The sequence below is a fragment of the Melanotaenia boesemani genome, chromosome 23, assembly GCF_017639745.1.
Source record: "Melanotaenia boesemani isolate fMelBoe1 chromosome 23, fMelBoe1.pri, whole genome shotgun sequence".
Lineage (NCBI taxonomy): Eukaryota > Metazoa > Chordata > Actinopteri > Atheriniformes > Melanotaeniidae > Melanotaenia > Melanotaenia boesemani.
Window position 1 is genome coordinate 13,619,904 of NC_055704.1, and position 20,337 is coordinate 13,640,240.

General features: G+C 37.5%; 1 protein-coding gene across 1 annotated transcript in view; it reads right to left on the reverse strand.

The window, feature by feature from the left end:
• Positions 1–1,261: 1,261 nt before the first annotated feature.
• Positions 1,262–20,337, reverse strand: part of ntf3 (neurotrophin 3) — a 48,094-nt gene continuing 29,018 nt past the window's right edge. The window contains exon 2 of the mRNA XM_041976989.1: positions 1,262–4,995. Coding sequence (XP_041832923.1) covers positions 4,114–4,995 — 882 coding nt within the window. The 3' untranslated portion in view covers positions 1,262–4,113. The remainder of the gene's footprint in view (positions 4,996–20,337) is intronic.

Genomic DNA, 20,337 nt, shown 5'->3' on the forward strand with positions numbered 1-20,337 from the left:
TGTGTTTAAATGATGTTGATTTTCTTTTAAAAGCCAAAAACCACGTGCTAAGCTAATCCTCCTTAGATCAGTCTTAGCAGCAGAGTGGATTTTTTCAGTGACCCATGAAAACACCAAATCTTCTTGGCAGCCTTTATTCTTGAAAACAAGGATGTTGTTTAACAAAACAATGTGATGATTTCTCTGAAGTGAGAATTTTGGTTTTGCCTTTTAAGCCATAGTAAACACAACATACTTTTACTCTTATCACACAGATCTCAGTGCTCTGCAGTAACCGTTGAGGAATTTGATAATGACTGATTCATATCCTTGTCAATCACATTGCCACTGGTGTTTCTGTGGCAGGGCTTAATTTAATTTCTTGCTTTACTGCTGTACTTCTCTGCTGGTCTCCTGTTTTGAGCTATATTTTCCAGGAGAAAGCTTTTCATCACATATTTGGGAGACCTTTTATAATAATTCTCTTGTTTGTTGCAGTGTGTTGCTTGATTGCCTCTTTTCTGAAACATTCTTTCAGAGACAGGATATGTTCTTTTTCTTTGCAATTTTTTCACAAAGTTACAACATTTGTTTTTTAAATTTTACCCATATGTTTAGGGTCTGCAACTGCTTTTTTGGGGGTATTTTCCAGTTCAGAATGCTTCAACTAATACATTATAATAGGGGTTTATTACCAACTCAAAGCTTTCACTTTGAATTCATCCTACATATATGCTGGGTTGGCGCTGCACACAATTGATTTTCAGCATCTAGTTTGAACAACACTCCACAAGTTGAGTGAAAAGATGAAGAAACAAATGAAAAAAAAACTACTTAAACCTTAACAGCTTTTTTTTTGTTGTTGTTTTTTTTTTTTTACCTTTGATCCCACTTTTCCAAAATTTGATCTCATCTGATATCTCTTTCATAATGAACTTTAAAGCATCTGATCAGACTTAGAGACCATAATGAATGACTATTGATTAGCCTACTGACTAGCCATTACTCTTGTTCCAGCACTGGCTAAACTGTGGATACATTGTGCTTAACCGTATAATAGTCTTTCACTCAGTGATGTTCAGCTTGTCACATTCAGTCTCAAACCAGTGGCTTCTAACGAAAGCATACAGAATGGTGACTAGTAATTGTTTGATAAACAGTATTGATTCAATGAGTTAGTTACCCCTTTGCTTCCAAAACCTGTTCCTGCAAGATGACGACTGGGATCCTTCACTCCACTTACACTTCACAACTAGACACAAATCATACTTTCACAGTTATAAGTTTTCCTTTAATTTTTCACTTGTTTGTACCATCCTCCATACATCCATAAAAATGGTTTGATTATAATGTATCATGACATACAATGCAGCAGCGTGGCTCACTGATGTGTTTTTTAGCATTTATGAGAGAGCAGTGGATTTCTGACACTGGAGAGCTGTACAAGGTTTAGACAGAGACAATACATGTTATTACAATCACTTCATTTTTGTTTTTGGTCTTTCAACCCATTCTCACTCCCAACTTGTTGCTTACTGACTTGCCCAGGCGGCTGCTTTATCAGCTTTGAATGCACAGGATAACCCTAAAGAATCCCTTTTGGGTGTGCAGGGTTTTCTGGTAATGCAACAGTAAAAGAACATGTTGTCATGTCACTTTTTAAGTTTTAGGCAATAGAATAAATTTAATCGCTTTTCTAAATGTCCCACAATGTCCAACAATCAACAATCCATTATGTATTTGTTCTATCTTAGTTGCTCTACAATGGTTGCCTGTTTAATTTGTAATATAAATTTAAGATTCGTCTCATCACATACACAATAGTCTAAATCCATACCATCTTAAAGTTCTCGTTGTTCGATATCATCCTACAACAACTCAGCCCAGAACAGGAAGCAGAACCTGAAGTTTTCAGGCTCCTCTACCACAGTGCCAACTTCCAGTTTGGGTCTTTAATTCAACATCCCTTTCTGCTTTTATTACCAAGCTAAATCCTTACCCCTTTCATAAAGCCTCTACTTAATTTATTGACCTTTTCATGTTTAGAGTTTTGGTCTTATTATTGTTTATATTTCAGTGCTACTGGAAATAGTCTTTGTGAGTGTTGCTGTTATTTTCACTCCATTTTAACTCTTCTTGGCTGTTTTTGTTGTTCTGTAAAGACCTGCAAGTGCTACATAACTAAAGCTTTGTTGATTTGACTTGGTGTTTTCTTAACTTTCACTAACAGTTATAATTTTTAAAGACTTTTTCAGTTGCTTGTGGTATGAGAAAGAGGGAACAGAAAGGGTGAGGACAGGCAGCAGAGGGCCACCAGCTGGATTGAAACGCCAGCTGCCTCATTCAATATTATTTGCATCATGCAGCTGTAGAGCAGTTCCCTTTGTGTCGGAAAATGATGGTTAGGGAACTCGGAACATTAAAAACTTGTGTAAAGGGCTCTTGATTTTGCAGCAGAATGTTACCAGTTGACAATGAGAATGTTCAACATTGCAGGTTACTGAGGTTTGCAAACATTCATTTCTGCATGGCTGAGATGTTGCCCCAGCATTTAAATCATTTAAATGATTTCCAGGTCTGAATTTTGCTAAGGTTATTGTAACACACCACTTCTTTTCTTTTCAAGCTATTGTTTTGTAGACTTGCTGGTTTTGATGGAGTCATTGTCATGTACATGCCATTGGCATGCACAGCAATGTACACAGGAGTACATTGTCACAAAGTGTCCACATCCTGTGGCTCAAGCCAAATCATCACCTGTCCACCACCGTGCTTGACTGCTAGTATTAGATGTTTGTGCCAATATACTGGGCTTAGTTTTTGCCATAATAGCTGACGAGATGGGAATAAGAATGTGTTAGGTCTTTCAGTGGGATATGCTGACACTGTAACAAACACAGAATATTCCAAACCTTACTGTATCTGTTTATATTTTCACCCATAAACTCTGTTAAGTCTAAACTTTTGTGAAGGGATTTCTGACTGTCAGTGTAAATCCAAAAACTATTAATCTAAGACAAAATAACAAAGCTGGGTTTTTTCCACGCAATAGCAGAAATATGATTGTAAATATTGTATACTCCCTTTTATAAGAGTATCATTTGGTCTACAAAATGAGCATATCAAAACTGATTTTTAATATGGGTTGCATTGTCTAAGAAAGAAATGCAATATGGGCAAACACATATAATGTTATCTTTGGCACCATAATAGCTCTAAATGGGCATTTATTAGTGAAGTGTTTCCAACCGCAGGAAATTTGGGTTTTTATTAAAAGGAAGAAACAAAAACAGCTCACGATACCAGGTGATAGCAAAACTTGATGAACATGCAGCCCATGGATTTCCTTTAAATTCCACGAGTCATTAGCAGGAGTTTCTTTAAGAATTTCCTTTTGATTAGTCAGAAATGTCTCCTGCTGTCACAAATGAACTCAAATACAACATAAATGTAGGGTCAACAGTGAAGACAATGGAAATGTATGTTAACAAGTCTCATATCTCCATTTTGGTTTTACAGCGATAAGAATTTGGGCTCCATATCAACTGTCTGGACAGGATTGGCCCCTGCAGGTCGGTCACTTTTCAAGTTCACTGCCAAAACATTTACGGCAACTGTTGTTACCATGTCCTATCTCTCTGCTCTGCAGCAACACCAGTCAAGGCACATAAAGTCTCACTGTGAAGCACCTTTGCAGCCCAGCTCTGTATTATAGTCTCAAAGCAAGTTCATAGCTTGTTTCATTCCTCTTTTTTTTAACATTATTTGCTTTTGAAGATTTCTTTCAATAAATAACACAAATATATTCATACATCATATTTAGATAGATAAACATGTATAAACTACATGCATTTCATATAATTTAAATAACTTATATGTACAGTTCTGCCTCACACAACCACATCTCTGCTTCTTCTCAAGGAAGTTCTTCCAAAACAGCAGTGCTGAACCATCTTGCAGCACATAAACGTGAAATATCATTTAAATGGACCCATGATTTCTTCAGCAGAATGTTGCTGTTTACCACCATGATACAGAATCCTGGGTAGGGAGCACTGTGAAGAAGAAATAAAATCCAATACAGGAAGTAGAATTCCAAATTGGTAGTCCCCAGAAAGGCTCCCGCTGTTTTGGTTACGTCCTACGGCGTTTTCTTGACAGTGCACAGACACAGGAAGTGTTAATGCGTATCCACTCCCAGGTCATAGAATTATGAACTTGTATTAGTGCTCGAACAAATGTCTCTACGTTCTTGCACTGTGAGTTCCAGTTCTTATCGTCAATGCCCCTGCAGCCTCCTTTGGCGGGCCTAGGGGTCCGACAGCGTGTCTCATAAAAGTACTGTTTGAGGTCCTGCATGGCAGGGCCTTTAAATTTGGGTACAACAGTCACAGATCGACTCTTAATGTCCACAGCTTGGGTTTTACCTGTCACCCACCGACTTTCGCTGTCGCAAACAGAATACTCCCCTCGGTAGCTCTTGTGTTCAGCATACCGCTTCTTTCGTGTCTTGTTTCCAGCTGCCCCTCCATCTGCTCCACTGCTCACAAAATCATCTGCAAGGTACAAAGGTGGCGGCTGTAGTGGTGGCCGGTCACTCAGCAGCACCCGAGGTGAACTGTACCGCTTGTACTTCCTAAAGAGGTCCACATTTAACAGCACTCCCTGTTGGTTGACCACACCATCACTGCGCCCACCACTGCGGCCCCCTGGCCCCCACTGCTTTGCATCAACCTGTTCCTCCAAGGAAAAGCTCAGGAGAGGGGGCAGTGTGTTCTGCAGTTTTGCGTCCCTGCTTATCCCCTGCTGGCTCTGGTTCCCCCTGGTCTTCCCTCTTGTCAGGTCAGCCTGAAGCAGCTGGATTATGAGAGAGTTTAAAGGGTTGGGACTCGGCTGCTGCTGCTGCTGCTGTTGTCCCTGGTGACTGCTGTCCATGTTGGTTCCCTGGATACCATAAAGGTACACAAGGACCATCACATACAGCAGGATGGACATCACTAGATTCACCTGTAAGATCTGCAAAGACAGAAAGAGAGATGCTTTTAAGATATGCTGCTGTACTGGTTGATATCTGCTTTGTTGATCAGAATCCTAGGAAATATCTTAATCAGAATACAGAACTACATCATCAATAGTTATGTGAAAAAGGAAAGTACACACTCTGCTGCCTAACTCTCTTAAGAGGTTAAGTAGAAGCTATATATCAAATATAATTTATCATCAACAGGTGTGAACATTTCTGTGAAAGCAGAAATCTAGGTAGTTTCCAGTCTGAAGGATACTAATTTATGTTAACACAGTTCCAAGGTGGAAAAACATGAGCATTATTCTTAAAAAAGCTATTATTGCTGCCCATCATTCTGGGAAGGGTCATAAGGTCATTTCCACACCATTTGGAGTCCATCATTCCACAAGGAAAAAGATTATTTGCACATGGAAAACATTCAAGAGAGCTGTCAATTTTCTCTGGAAGAGACATCTAAGAGAGTTCACCATGAGGTCTACATCTCATCAGGCCGCTGTCAGCATGTTACATGTCAAAGTCTGTGACAGTATCATTACAAAATGACAAGATCTAGCTTGTTTGAAAGGATAACAAGAAAAAGCGTATTTTGTTCTAGGAAGAACATAGCAGCAATAGTTTAGGCTTACAAAGTTTGTTCTGTAACAACCACAAGATTTCTGTCCTTGGTACAAATGAGATCACAGCAGAGATGGCTAGATAAAATATATTAGCATGAAATAATAAAAATGCCAATAACAGCAGTATTGAGTCTGTTGGTGTCTGTGACTTACCATGCATCAGCTTTCAGAACTAACATGTTGAAACTTGTGTAACATACTTTGCTTCGGCAAAAGACCTTGAAGTGGACAAGTTAGAGAATGTCTGAGCAGCTTTAAAGACATTGCTAAATTTATTTTGTCCTTTAGATGTTTTGCCTGCTAGCTCTTATCCACAGTAAGTAACTCTTTCAGTCATAGGGATTTTTTTTTTAATAGATTTTACCTCGCTGGAAGTTGATTAAAATGGGATTCACTGCTGAACTTTGTTCACACTGTGCACAAAACTGCTCAGACACTTATCTTCACAGCATTATATGGGCTGTTACATCCAAATGTCTGTGTCCCACTGTATTTTAGGAGATTTTCTAAAGTAATTTTGACAAATCTAACACTAAATGCTCCTACAGTTGCTAGCTTTCACCAAGAAAAGTAATCTTTTTAACTGGAACGGTTCACATAACAAACTGGAAAAACTTAATTATACATGCATGACCATTGACAGTCTTTCCACTTCCTCTGTTCAGGGCTGCTTCTACCCTCCACATCACACATATTTTAATGCAACACATACACTCACAGCATGTCTTTTCTTTGAATGCATTCAGATGAGACATATACACACTAACTAAAAACCTCATGGAGGGAAGAGAAGAGAGGAAAAAAGACCGAATTAGGCAGGAAAAGTGCAGAATAGTGCACTAACTGTACATTTCAGTTTGCAAATAGTTCACAAAGGGTTTGTTAAAATGCATAATCTTCTGTTTGTCAGAGTTTTGTCAGGGAGACGGTTGCCATTTTACATCCTTCCATTAGCAGAAGGATTTTAGCAGTATTACCAGTATTTGGCAGCATTACAAAGAAAGAGAAAAAATAAACCCCATCCTGCAAAAAAAATGCAGTGATTTTAACTTTATTTCTAATTATTAACAATGATGCACAGAACAGCAAATGAGAATTATTTCAGAATGTATTTCCTCACAGAAAGTTAACTTTCATTCATGCCTTAACTGCAGCCACATTCCTCCACTTCCACTATGACTTTGCAAGCATGTTGGGAATGTTGTCAGTTCTTTCATCAAGCTTTAAACCACCACGTTCCTCTAAGTTTTTAAGAAAGAGTTATTTGTAGAAATGCTGATGCTTTTCTTGACAAGAAAACAGGCACCACGATCAAGTTTGTATGCTAACTTTGAAGCCTTAAGGCTGATCTTTTTCTTGTTCTCGAGGCTGACGTCATTTTGCTCTCGTGGATGTGATTGGGGACATCTCGCGGCTTGTTTAGGATACATCAGCTGAGCAGAACTTTCTTCTCATGGGGCTCCGAGAAGTATTGTGTGATTGGTCGGACATTTGAGGTGGGCATTGTTAACATGGAAAAGAACGAAGCGGAAAGTTTTGGCTGAAAATGACAAGGCTAGTTGTAATAAAAAGCTTATTGAGGTGATGAGAAAGTACAAAAATGTATACAACACATGTGGCATTTAAAGACACGGACAGTGCCGCTTGCACAACCCCGCCAGCAAAGGATGAAGTTTCGAAATAAATATGAAATAAATGGGTCAATTGCACATAAAAACCGTAGCGGACGAAGCTTCTCGTAGAGTATAAAATGGCGGACCAATACAAACTTTTTTCTTGTTCACTACAAGCTACCAGAACAAGTCAAAGTTCTCACTTCTTTTGTGGAGTATGTAACAAGCTTAAGCTAGCAGCCTGTTAGCTTAGCATTAAAATAAGTACACAGCTACTTTGGCTTTGTTGACAAAACAACATGGCTTATTATCAACTTCACTGCTGGATCTTTTTATTGGAAACATTATCTATCCCCTCATGAAATGTATAGAATTGTTTACATTTGCTAGTTGCTATGATTAGCTAGCCCTTCCTCTCTTACACATATGCAAGCAACGCAACCAGGTAACATTCCCTCCTTCTGCAGATAGCCTCCATAAAACACAAAACAAAAAAAACTGTCTCTTGTCCTATTAGATAGTGTAAAGTTCACGGATAAGAGGTGTTTTTTTTTTTTTTTTTTTCATGCCAGCACGCTGCATGTTGCGCATGTATTTCACACATGAAAGGTCAGGACCAGCCCTCCAATGCGAACTTTCTCCCACTCTTCATTACTTATTCTCAGATATTGTCACTCTGTCTCGACTTCACAGAAAAACAAGCCTAAAGTCACTTATAACAAGTGGACAACACTGATACACACGTGTTGGTGTATAACTGTTTCTTCTTCTATTTGCTGAAAAAGAAAACTGAGGATGGTTTGGTCAGATAAAAAGAGCTGTTGAACGTGTTGGGAGGGAGAAGGAGATGGAGGGGAGGAGGAGTGTTAAGCTATGCCATTAAAAATATATTTTTTTTCTCCTAAAATAAAATTCTCAGGCTGGCATCAGTCAATCCTACCGTATTTTGTGTTGTAGCACATTGAACGCAGCAGTATTGTCTACATCAGACTGGTCCAGCACTGGCCGAGTCATTGTTATGTAGCCTATAAAGAAAATAGCTGAAAACAATCAAACTAACACAAGGCACCCCAAAGCAATTATTATGTAATCCTTTACATAAAAGCAAACCACCTTAGTAGGAAAATGTTTAATTCATCATGAGCAAATACAAACAGGTAATGAATAGACAAAGCCACACAGTAATGTCAAGAATTTACATTGTTAGCATGTGATGTTAATAAAACTTCTAAGTTTAAGACCCCATCTGGATTTTTTTTTAAGTTATACTTTAGATTGCGCAATAAATTACATATTGACAATTTGACATTAGCTACTCCAAATTTAACTGATGTTACTTTTGAATTTTCACTCAATGCTAAATCCAAAAGTGTACTCATGAACATACGTATGAAACACCTATTTGGTAAAAACAGCATTACCGAGACAAATTAATTCCCCCTCCTGCTGCCATAATCACTGCCATTAAAGTCCTCAGTGTAGTTTATGGTGCTGACATTCTCAGATTTTAATGAGGTGGTGCCTCATTACAGTAACTTTCAAAGTTGGCAGGAGTGATTTTCAGATTGTTTGTAGTGGTTTTACTCTCTTAATTTTCTCTCCATGTTATATAAACAAACATTGCACAAGAACACCTTTAGAAGGCTGTCCTTAAAACTACACAATGGGGGGTTGGGTTTAGGAATGAAGCTTTAAAATAATAATTTATGTTGTATAATTCAAATTGTTATCACAGCATAACAATTTTTATTAAATTTTTTTTATGATAACAGGTTAACTTTTTTTAAACCCTAAAATAAAAGAAAGTCTTTCTTTGTTCAGAAAAGCCATCAACATCACTGTGACAATAAAAAATGCAATAAGTGCCAACATTTATGTTTAAACTCACCTTGATCATCTCATCTGCAACAAGCCCCATGCCCAAAAGTGTACAGGAATACAAACTATTTCCAAAGTGTTGCTTAAACAACCAGTGAGTTACCCTCTCTTTATTTTAAAAACATCACTTTTTAGAGATGCATTTGTGTAAATGTGACTGAAAAGCTGCTAAAAACAACTTCAAGATTATTTGGTACATATAAATTACTCATTTTGCCAAAAAGATCAAAGCATTTTAGCAGCCCACAGATGAATTCCTTTATTTGTGGTATTCACCAAAACACTGACTCTGATTTCATGCCCCACAGATTATGGACAACATGCATTTACTAATGAAGGCATGGTGAATACCTTTATGAGTAAATCCATGTTGTACATAATGCCTTGAGCAACTGTCAGGAGATTCCTAACATTCATCTACTTTTCAGAAGAGATTCTGAGCCTTTGGATTCTGGACAGGAAATTGTCATCTCTCGTCTATTACCAGGCTGCTGTGTGTTAGAATATTAACAGGATTGTTCACATGACAGTACAGTTTTTTTTTATTGGATGGATTTCTCTCTTAAATTGGAAATTATTAAGCATGTTTACAGGAAACTCCTCGTGTGCTTCTGAGCCCTGTGCCTCACGCTTAAATGGATAATTGTTCAGGGAAAATATGTTTTTCATGTGATATTCAGATGGCCCTGTGCCCTGAATATAGTCACAAAACAGGGTGAAACTGGAATGGAGGGTTGTGAAGCTTTGTCACTCGGCACGTCTAAAAAGCCCCATGTGACTCCCATTAATTTACCATGAATATTGGTTAAATGTTCTCTGGCATTCTCTATTTCTAGTGAAACAGACATATTATTTTTTTGATGATAATTCCAAGGATGTTCTCCAGCCAGAAGTCTGTCAAAATGATAAAAAGTAAAGTAAAACAAATCTTTGTCTTAGAATCACACAAGCAGATTCAGACACCCGGCAGACTGACTCCTTTCTGAAAAGAGGCCTTTTAATCACTTTCAGCATGAGCTAGAATTTACATCTAAAAATTCCCCTTAATGGGAATTACCAGCAGACACCACTGAATAGCAGTTTCTGCAGGTACAATCTGAACTGTCATCTAAGTTGGTCTAAATGTCGACAGTTTTTAGAGTATCAAGCTTGATGACTTTGACAGCTTGAACTCTTTGTGTGTTCCTGTTCACCTGCCTTAAAGACAGCTTCAGTATCATCAGTATTCACCACTGTATGTTATTCACACTGCTGCAGCTTTTCTTACTTTCTTACTTTTCTCCTCAAAGCTCTGAGTAACTGTGGGTGCAGCTAAATTTTGTAATGTACTTAGCTAAACTTTCACACTGTGGAGCGAGACAAGATGCTCTTGGAGGCAGCAGAAACAGAACTCAAAGCTGGCATCCGGCCCATGAGAAAGAATCCCGTCTTATTTTTGGTCTGTTAAGTCAAGACATGAAAAGAAAATGAATAATCCCCCCCTGACTCTGACTTTGACATACAATGGTCATTGACAGTTTTTGATTATTTAATTTGACTATGCTTTCTAGGTTCAGTGAGCCTGACAGTGAAGAAGTACATATTGTGAAACCAAAGCAATCTTGAAGATAAAAAAATAGTAAAAATGGAAAAAATAGATAAAAGACACTATGCAAGTCTCACAGCAGAGATCACAATTTTAGCAAATAGCATACAGATGTTTCGCTCTGCTTTTTAGTCCCTACATGAAAAATTAATTTCCTAATTTGATTCCTGACTATGACACAATCTGCTTGCTGCAAGATATGCTTTCCTTTTTGCACAAAAAGCAAGTACAGACATTGCATTAATTGCCCTTAACTTAGTGCGTATGTGGAAATGTTTGCATTTTCTCACCTGGAGAAGCAAACCACCTCACACTTGGAGCAGTTTCAGAACTAAGTCATCAGCATGAAGCAAAAATGCTACATTTTTATGCCTCAAGCCTTTAATTCTACCTTGATTCACCATCACTAACACACAAGATAGAGATCTGATAACAGGTCGGGGCTTGATCGAATACTCTTACGAGTGTCAACTTCAACATACCAAGATAAAAACAAAAAAAAAAAAACAAACAAAAAACTCTTTTATCTAATCGCTGAAATTAGTTGGCTGACATCTCATTTCTGGTATTGGGAAGTGAAAAGATTCCCAATTAAAAGATAGAAAGAGAAAACAGAACAAAACCATAGCAACTCAGTGATTTATATAGTATTAGTAGAATTAGTTGTGCAATCTCTTTGGATATTTGGGATTTTGATTAGCTTTTAGCTTACACTCGCAAAAGCTGTAACAATAATAATAAAGTTTTGGACCCAGTGAGATACAAATTCAAGAACAGTTTTAGTTTTCTTTCGGTTTGTAAAAAGATGTTGTCTGTGCTGGAACAGAGGTGTTGTGTCTGGTTCTGTCACACTGATTAATCCTTTAACTTTATCACACTCGTATGGAACAAGACAGAAAAGCTGGAAAGAGGTGTTGAGTTACAAATCGCTCCCCAGTGAGAGCAACCTTGGAATTAGATGGCACTTGCTGTTACTATGGAAACCACTGACACAAACAAACAAATAAGGATGACAATTTTAAACTAGTACAAAACCCCCTAAGACAGATACTGTCAACAAGTATTAATGAAAACTGTGGTAATGTGCCTCACAGGCTGCAGTTGTTGCTCAGTGCCTTTTTAAATGACCTTCAACTTAGTAAATAAAAACACTCACAGCAAAAAGTCTCGCAGCAAAATGTGCAATGGTCAGAAAAACATAATCTATTCATTTAGTTTTTTTGGTGGATATGTCGACATGCATGAGCCCGTGTCATATTTTTCAAGAAACAAAACATGTTGGTGAGGTTGCACTGGTTTGAGTAGATGCATCTTCATCCTAAAAGACAGGGTCAGCTTCACAGTGGACACTGAGCTTCAAGTCTCACTCAAGTCATGAGTGATATGCATTCAAAATAGTTAGCTTTGAGAACCAAAACTAATTGGCTAGAGTTAGGAAATGTCTCAATTTGGCTTTTTAACATCAAGAAAAACTCAAACTATTGATATTTTGGCTGAGAAACATGTGCTTCCTGCATATCAATAGTTTCAAGAAATGAAATGCTTTAGCGTGATGACTGGGCTGGTTGTGGAAAACTTAATACCATTAGGAACTGATAGATAATTAAAAATTATTAAATAACTTTAATGCTATCAGCAGTGGAGGAAATGCAGCAGACAAAGAAAGAAAGCAAAAACTTCCATCACAAGACTGAAGACAAATTAGATGGTTTTCAGGTCAGATCTGAATGACCATAAAAGATTTGTGTGGCAAAGAAGATTAAAAAATTAGATTTTTATTGTTAAAGGAATGTTTGAAGATTTAATAATAACATTTTTTGTTGCCCTCATAACATCATTGGGTCCAGCCCAATCGCAACCCTTTTAGGTTACGTTTACATGGCTGGTAAAAGTGGCATAAATTAAACTTTTTTGCCCATATGTGACCCATAACAGATTTTTTAACAGTCTGAACAGTAAAAATCCAATTTTTTTAAACCTAACCTAGGCCACTTTCATGTGTTAGACACATATCTGAAGAAGAAACCTCCAGTCTGATGGTAGCTGCTTTAAATTATGACAGAAATAATCAAGCAGATCTGAGCAAACTGATAACTGAGGACGTAGTCCTAGCTTGTCCTCTCGTCTTCCGCTAACCAGGCTGTCAAGACTGCTCATGCTCCTCATTATGCCACTTCAGTCTTGGCACAGGCCAATATTTCTTTTCTGGTCTGCTGCAGATCATCTCTAGCACTGTTCTCCAGCATCCACAGTGAAGCCCTACAGATGGTGCAGAAAGGTTTGACCAGCCTGGCTTCCTAAATCAGATTTGTATGTGTAACAGACTTCTCAGTGCTTTGAGACTGGTAAAACGAACTACCAATCTTTACTGTATAGGAGGATGATCGTTTCTTTTCTATCTTCTAAAATCTCTCGAAGACTCATCTCTTCCAAGAACACCTTGTCTCTTAACGCCACTAACAAGACTTACTCCCACTTACTGTGTTCTTCTTTACCAGTCCTTTAAATAGAGTTAATACGTAATGCTTAGACCAGAAGTTCCTACTGTGCTGAAGCATGAATGCTGCAATGTCAAATATTTCTTGTAAATTAGTTTTAATAAATACATTAAATAACTCTCAAATGCTGGTTCTATGCATAAATCTCACAGGAGCACTTCCTAGCAATGCAAACAGGCCTTAAGGTACAAGTATGTGTGTGTATGTTAATTTCTTAGTTTTTCAGCCATTACTCAGGTTGTCTGTTCACTTTGTCATGTTCAAAATACATGTGCTAATCAGTCTTTTAGAGCGCAAAGCTGGGTAAATTGATGGGATCCTCAGTGCGCTCCACACCCACTGAAGCCATTAATCTGGTACAGAGAGCTGTAGGAATCTGTGTTAAGAGCTGCTGCATGCAGATATGCACACAAACACATACTAGCAAGAAAAACTGTGAGGACATTTGGCAGGACAGGTTTATAAAAAATTAATCGTAACTACCACACTGTTTTGTCACAAAAAATGTGACTTTTGCAATCTCTGAGAGGCTTAGAGCTTATGTAGTAGCTGCAGACTAACACTCTCTGATCTTCTAACACCTGAAGGATTGATGCAGATAATCAGCTTGAGGATGGTAGCGTCTTAGCAGGAGCACACCCTGGTTTTAGTTTTACTCCCTGTGCCACTGAGAAAGCTAAAAGACTGCCATAAATGCCATGTGCTCATGCAGGCAGGCATATAGTTAGGTAATGTGGAGATCTGCTTCCAGGTCAATTCACAGGTTCTAGTGGTTCTAGGGGTGGTGTTAATGCAGAGAGAGCTCTCCAGTCCTCAGTTCCTTCACCAACTTCCTGGAACACTAATATCTAATGTTCATACCATCTTTCTTGGATCATTTTGCCATGCTAATTGTCATGCTGGTTGTCCAGTCCAGTCATTCTTCAGTTGTAATTTATTAGACGACTGGAACTGTGCAATAAAGTGGGAGGATTAAAGCGCATGACAGCAAGTGTGAATTTGCAATCTCCTCATGTACTGGTTGATTTCAGACTAGGTCATTTGATTCTGTAAATTACATCTTTCACCACAAAACTGATAAACAAAATCTCACAACAAAGCATCTAACAGAGACATCAGTCCATACCACAAATTGTGGTTTTGCAATAAAAACTTTAAAAAACTTTACAATGATTGCATCTTCTTAGCACTGTTTCCTACAAAAACCAAGTTTGTGTCTCACTGCATCATGACGCTGATTTCCTGCTATAAGATGAATATGTTGCTGGACATTTTGCTTCATTAAACACAAGGTGCATATTTGACATTGTTTGGTTTATCCATGTTTGAGCAAAAAAAGGTGCTGGTGAGAGATGCTATCACTCAGCATTGTTTTGCTGAAATATAAAAGGGCTTCCCTGAAAAAGATGTTATCTGGGTGGGAGCATGTTGCTCTAAAACCTGCATACAGTACACTTATGGTGCCTTTCCACATGTTTCCACTTAACGCATCCCTACGCCATCAGAGATGCAGGTTTTTGTGGTAACAAACCAGATTGTCCATTTCTGGATCATGTCTGCATATGACTTCTACTTTGCATGTTTGAGCTTTAACCTGCTCTTGTAGCTGGTATGTTGAACTGTGTTCATGGACAAAGATTTTAAGGCAGAAATTTTTTTTTATGTTTTGCCTTTGTTTTGACCCAAAATTATTTTCACCTGTGTCCCTTACAAACAGAGATATTCTCAGATTCTCTGAATATTTTGATATTATGTAATGGTGATTATGGAGGTCTTTGAGTGAACATTTTTTTCTGAAATTGCTTCAGTTAGTGCAAACAGCTTTTTAGACAGTTTTGCTGAACCTCTGCCCATCTTTACTTCTGAGAGACTCTGCCTCTCTAAGGTGCTCTTTTTGCATACAAATTTACAAATTGTGATCTGATGCCAATTGACCTGGTAGTTAGCTTCAAACTATTTCTTTCTACTTACTTCTAGACTTTGTTTCACATTCTGAGACATGTTAACATCAAATTCAAGATTAGTAATAGTTCTGATTTCAAGCAAAATGTCTCAGTGTCATTATGTAGCATGATTTTTTATGCTCTGTTGACAGTAAATATTGGTTTATGAAATTTTCAGATCAATGCCTTCCTTTGTTTATTTATATCTTATAAAGTATCCCAACATTTTTGGAATTAGAGCTGTACATGGGCTGTTTCAGATGTTACAAAATGCAGAGTTAGGGCTGAGACGCGCAGAACTGCCTGCAGATACATAACCCTGTATTTTGATGTGAATTGTTGTGCCTATTACATAACTCATGGCAGAACTGGTTTCAATAAAGTACTCACAAAAACAAAAAAAGGTGCAATACACATCAATACGTGTTTATTGTTTATATACAAAAATCAGTTTAGCCTGTGGCAGTGCACATCTAATTTCTTTTGTTTAATTTAAGATTGTGCATGTTTCTGAAATATTTGACAGTGTCCCGTTAGACCAAATCTAGTGACTGCATCAAAAGGCGATATGAATTATGAAGGATGTGGACACTACAGAACTGGAGGCCGGTTCAAATAAGCAGGAAACCACAATAGCAGCCAAAACACTTCCAGGAAAACAGTCTGCAAACAAACAGATCACATGCTACATTCAAATAAAAGCTACTTCCTGGATGTGATATGAAAAAGCACAAACTTGCTTCTTTGTTTGAGATATTTATGAAGTTAAATGGAATGCACACAACTTTCATTCACCACTTTTTATGCACTGCCTGGCCAAAAAACAAGAAAGTGGCCACTTGGATTTAACTAAATAGGTACGAGCTGGCAACAAGTTATTTAACCCAAACTGATTCAATGAGTAGTTTCTCATTTCTTAAACGAAGTGGAAAAACACATCCTATGTTTGTGGAAAAGATGTTAGTCTGTTTAAGAAGGGTCAAATCAGTGGCATGAATCAAGCAGAGAAAACATCTTAGTAGATGCAAAAACTATTTAAATTAGGCTAAGAACTTTCCAATGCATTATTAAAAACTGGAAGGATAATGGGGAAGAAATGTGGTCAGAAAAACATCCTGAATGATGGTGAACAGCGATCTCTTAAACATTTGGTGAAATCAAATCAAAGAAAAACCACCAGTAGAACTCAGGTAATGTTTGATGAAGGCCCAATTTATGCGTCATGTGTTTTAAAACGTAGTCATAAGATCACTTAATTTTGCCCCATTTAGTTCAAAAAAGAAAAAAAAAAAGACTTTTCTCATTGTCTTTTGGCAGCAGTTTTCAATCCAGAAATCACAATGTTCTATATGTATATATATATATATTTTTGCATAACAAAATACGACTGAATCAAATAAAAGGCACAGACACTAATATTGTAAACACAAGCTCTAGTAATGTCTGGAAAAATGCAATTAATTGCATTTTAATTAAAAGAAACAGAAAAAAACCATCATAGTCGAACAGACTTAAAGTTAAAGTGACATTTTAAATACTTTAACAGCTGAGCTGCTCATTGAGAAGAGTCAGTCTCCAACAGTCTCCAATAACATCAGAAAAAGTCTCTAGATTTGTCATTAATAGCTTATTTCAAATAGTCACTAGATGGGTCTGAAAACTTGCTAAATATAGTGCCAAAGTAACACTGATTTGGCTGAACTCTGACGTGTGCATCACCCTAATTGATGTACTGGAAAGAGTGCACTGACAAACGTTGTTAGGATCAAAATGTTGATTCTGAAAGGTTGGTTGTACCAAAGGCAGAAGCGTGGTGAGATCAGGCCGATTCTAGTAGATTATCTTGGGGTGGGTGCATTCACACCAGGATTGTCCACTTGAATCGGTCTGATTGGGGACTCAGTTCAGTTCTTCCAGACCAAGACTGCGTTCACATTGCACTCCATAAACGAATCGTACCTTTTAAGTCAGGTGTTCATCTCTCCGCTAGTAGAAATTCATGTAGAAAACAACATTAGTTCACTAAACGGTGAAATGGATAGGCAATATGTCAAACGTCTGGATTGTTTTTACAGACAAATCTTTTTTCTGTCATTATTTGAAAAGTACATCATAGTTTGAATTTTGATTTTTTTTCTACATTGCAAAAAAAATTTGAATAAACAACCCCCTTAGGTTAAGCAGTTACAGGCATGTTAAGGGTAGCAATTACAGTAAGCACAGTCAAAACATGTTCAACAGGTATAAGTTAGTTTTAGATCATGCTGCCAAAGACTGAAGTAATCTCCAACATTAAAAACAGTCCTGCCAAAAATCTGTTCTGGCATAAACTATGCCTACCTGAAATGCCACAAATCATCAGAACCACTTACTATCATCAGAACGGGATGACAAATTTATATCTAATGGTAGCTTTCCAACCTTGGCTTTTTAAAATGTATCAATGCCATTGCTGAATTTATCATACTAAATATACTAAATAAACATAGCTATGCTTGCAGAGGGATTGTCATATTCCCAGAAACCTATTTGACTCGTGTTGGCAGTGCTCCAAAATTTTAAGCTATCTTCCATTAGTTTTGTTGCTACAAGTGCAAAACTAGCTCTAAAGTGAACAGCTCTGATCTGCACAGGCTTCAATTTTCAGAGTAGCTAGCTAGGAGCTAAAGAGCAGTTAGATCATCTAGACCAGGCATGTCAAACTGGTCCAGCAAAGGGCCGTGTGGCTGCAGGTTTTTGTTCCAGCCAGCCAAGAGCACACAGTTTGACCAATCAGCTGTCTGAAGACTGAGATCAGTTGATTGAATCAGTCAAATCTGGTGTGCTGCTGCTTGGTTGGAACAAAAACCTGCAGCCACACGGCCCTTTGCTGGACCAGTTTGACATATGTGATCTAGACCCATCAAGTCCAGGAGTGGAGTTAAACTATGTCCCTGCATACCTTAATTATTCCATGAGGGTATTCCTAAACAAAAGCTGTACTTTGAGCAAAAGAATATAGTTTAAAAAACAAAACCTTTAAAATTGGAACATGAAAATATTATAAAAAGTTAGTCAAATATTATTTTTAATTTTTGACAAAAGGGAAACAACAGAAAAAAAGGCTATAAATAAAGGGCTGGTTCGTAAATACACTTGATTTCAGTTTTTCAAGATCACAATCATAACACAAACCCAAAGTTATGGTGTGAAAGTACAGTCTTGTTTGCTGCTGGTGTTTTTTTGGCAGACAGTTTAATGGCAGTCTCTTGGCAAATATAACAGCTAAACACATCCGACCAGCCGACTTAGCTTAAAGCAGTCTCTATACTGGCACAGCACTCCTGATGTTGGAGAGGACTCTCTTTTCTTTTCTCATAATTACAAGGAAAAAAAAACTATTACAGGTTTTGTATTGTTATGTTGAAATAGTAGCATAAATTTGGACGTTATCACATAAAACAAGCTTTGTTATATCGAGATAAAGAGATAATTAACTTGTGATCTTGAGATAATTGCATTAAAGAATAATTTTAAGTATGGCTCTTCCGTAAGGAAGTGTGGAAGAGGATTAAAGGATTTTAAGAAGTTGGGATGAAAAGGACAGTGACCAACAAATCACTGTGTAACCTCTGAACTGAAGGCTGCCAGCCTGATAATCTTCTCGCAGTAATGCTTCATATTGAATGCCAGCTGTTCTTTAATACTGCGATGGGAAACTGAGGCATTTTAAACTCTCTCTATTGAAGATTTATTAAAATTCAAATGCACTTGTTTAGATTATTAATAAATTTCCACAAGAATGCAGTTTGATGGCTTCATTTCATGCATTCTGATTAGATACCCATGACAATAGTCACGAGGTATAACACCACATAACATAAAAGGTCTCACATCCACTGTTCTTTGCACCCTTTTGTAGTCTAATTTTCCTCCATCTCTGGATATTTTCTTATAACTTACAATTTTTAGCATTATTTAAGTTATGTAGAGGTAAAGAAATGTAACTGTACTTTTTTGGGCAGCTGAACAACAAAAAATAGTGTGGCCGTTTTGCTCTTTCCATGCTTGATAAGTATACTTGAGGCGTGTTGTGAGGGTAAGCAATAAAAGTTGTGTTAAGGCTAAATATATAAGGACACCTGCTCTATTGAATTAGTGATAACCGTCCACATCTGGAGAAACAGGCTGCATAGATGAGCCCTTACCAGCAGCCAAATAGAAAAACTGTCCTGCCAAAATTTGTTAGTTGAGTGATAACAGCTCAAAAGGACTTAAGAGCAGAGTGGTGCACCATAAATTTAAATTCCACAACTACTGTAACAACCCAAACACCCCCTAAATGTCTGCTGTGATAAACATGTTATGTGATTTCCTGCATTCCACCTAAATCACAAGGTGCTTTTGATGCCTGTTCAGTCATGTCATAAATCATGTTTTTATTCATTGAGGCATTCCCATCTCCTGACATAACAATTTTAACATGTCTTTTTTATGACATTGTAAGAGGACTGTATGACTAAATTTTTTATATGAAATATTTACTGTCACAAAATGTTGACGCTGACACAGATGTTGAACAAAAGTGTAAAACTGCTAAGAGTTTTATTATTTATCTTATTACATTTAAGAGAGATGAAGGTGAAATACTGGAAAACCTTAAAAAGAGGCTCGGATAACATGTTCCAATACATGTCAAATTAGGACTGGTAGTTCTAGTGACCTAGTCAACTCTGCATAACTGAAAAAGCCAATAAAGAGTGAATAGGGACATTAGCCATTTTTTATAAAGCAGCCTGCTGAGGTAGCAGCGTCTCAACCAAGCGGTAACCTCCGGCGATAAAATGTGAAGCCTATGTGAAAGTTCAGAAAATTGCAGTTCACAAATCATCTGCTAGGGGCTCCAAAACAGAGCAAATCCCTGCAGACTCCCATGTTAAAAAGACCAACTTCACAGCAGAAATAAACATGTTTAAAGCCTGGCACAAAAATCCATTTTAGGATTAATTGGTCAAGTTTACCTCCATGACAACTGTGAGGGGGGTGAATTTTTTTCTAACTCATCCGTTTGGATGTTATTTAATCTTGAAAATCGGCATAATTAGAGGCGTGTCCTTTTGATTGACAGGTATGCAATATCTGCGGCAAAAAGGGAGCGTGCAGCACAAACGCGGTTTTTAGCCGGCTAACAGTGCACTTTACCTTTAGCCCACCTACCT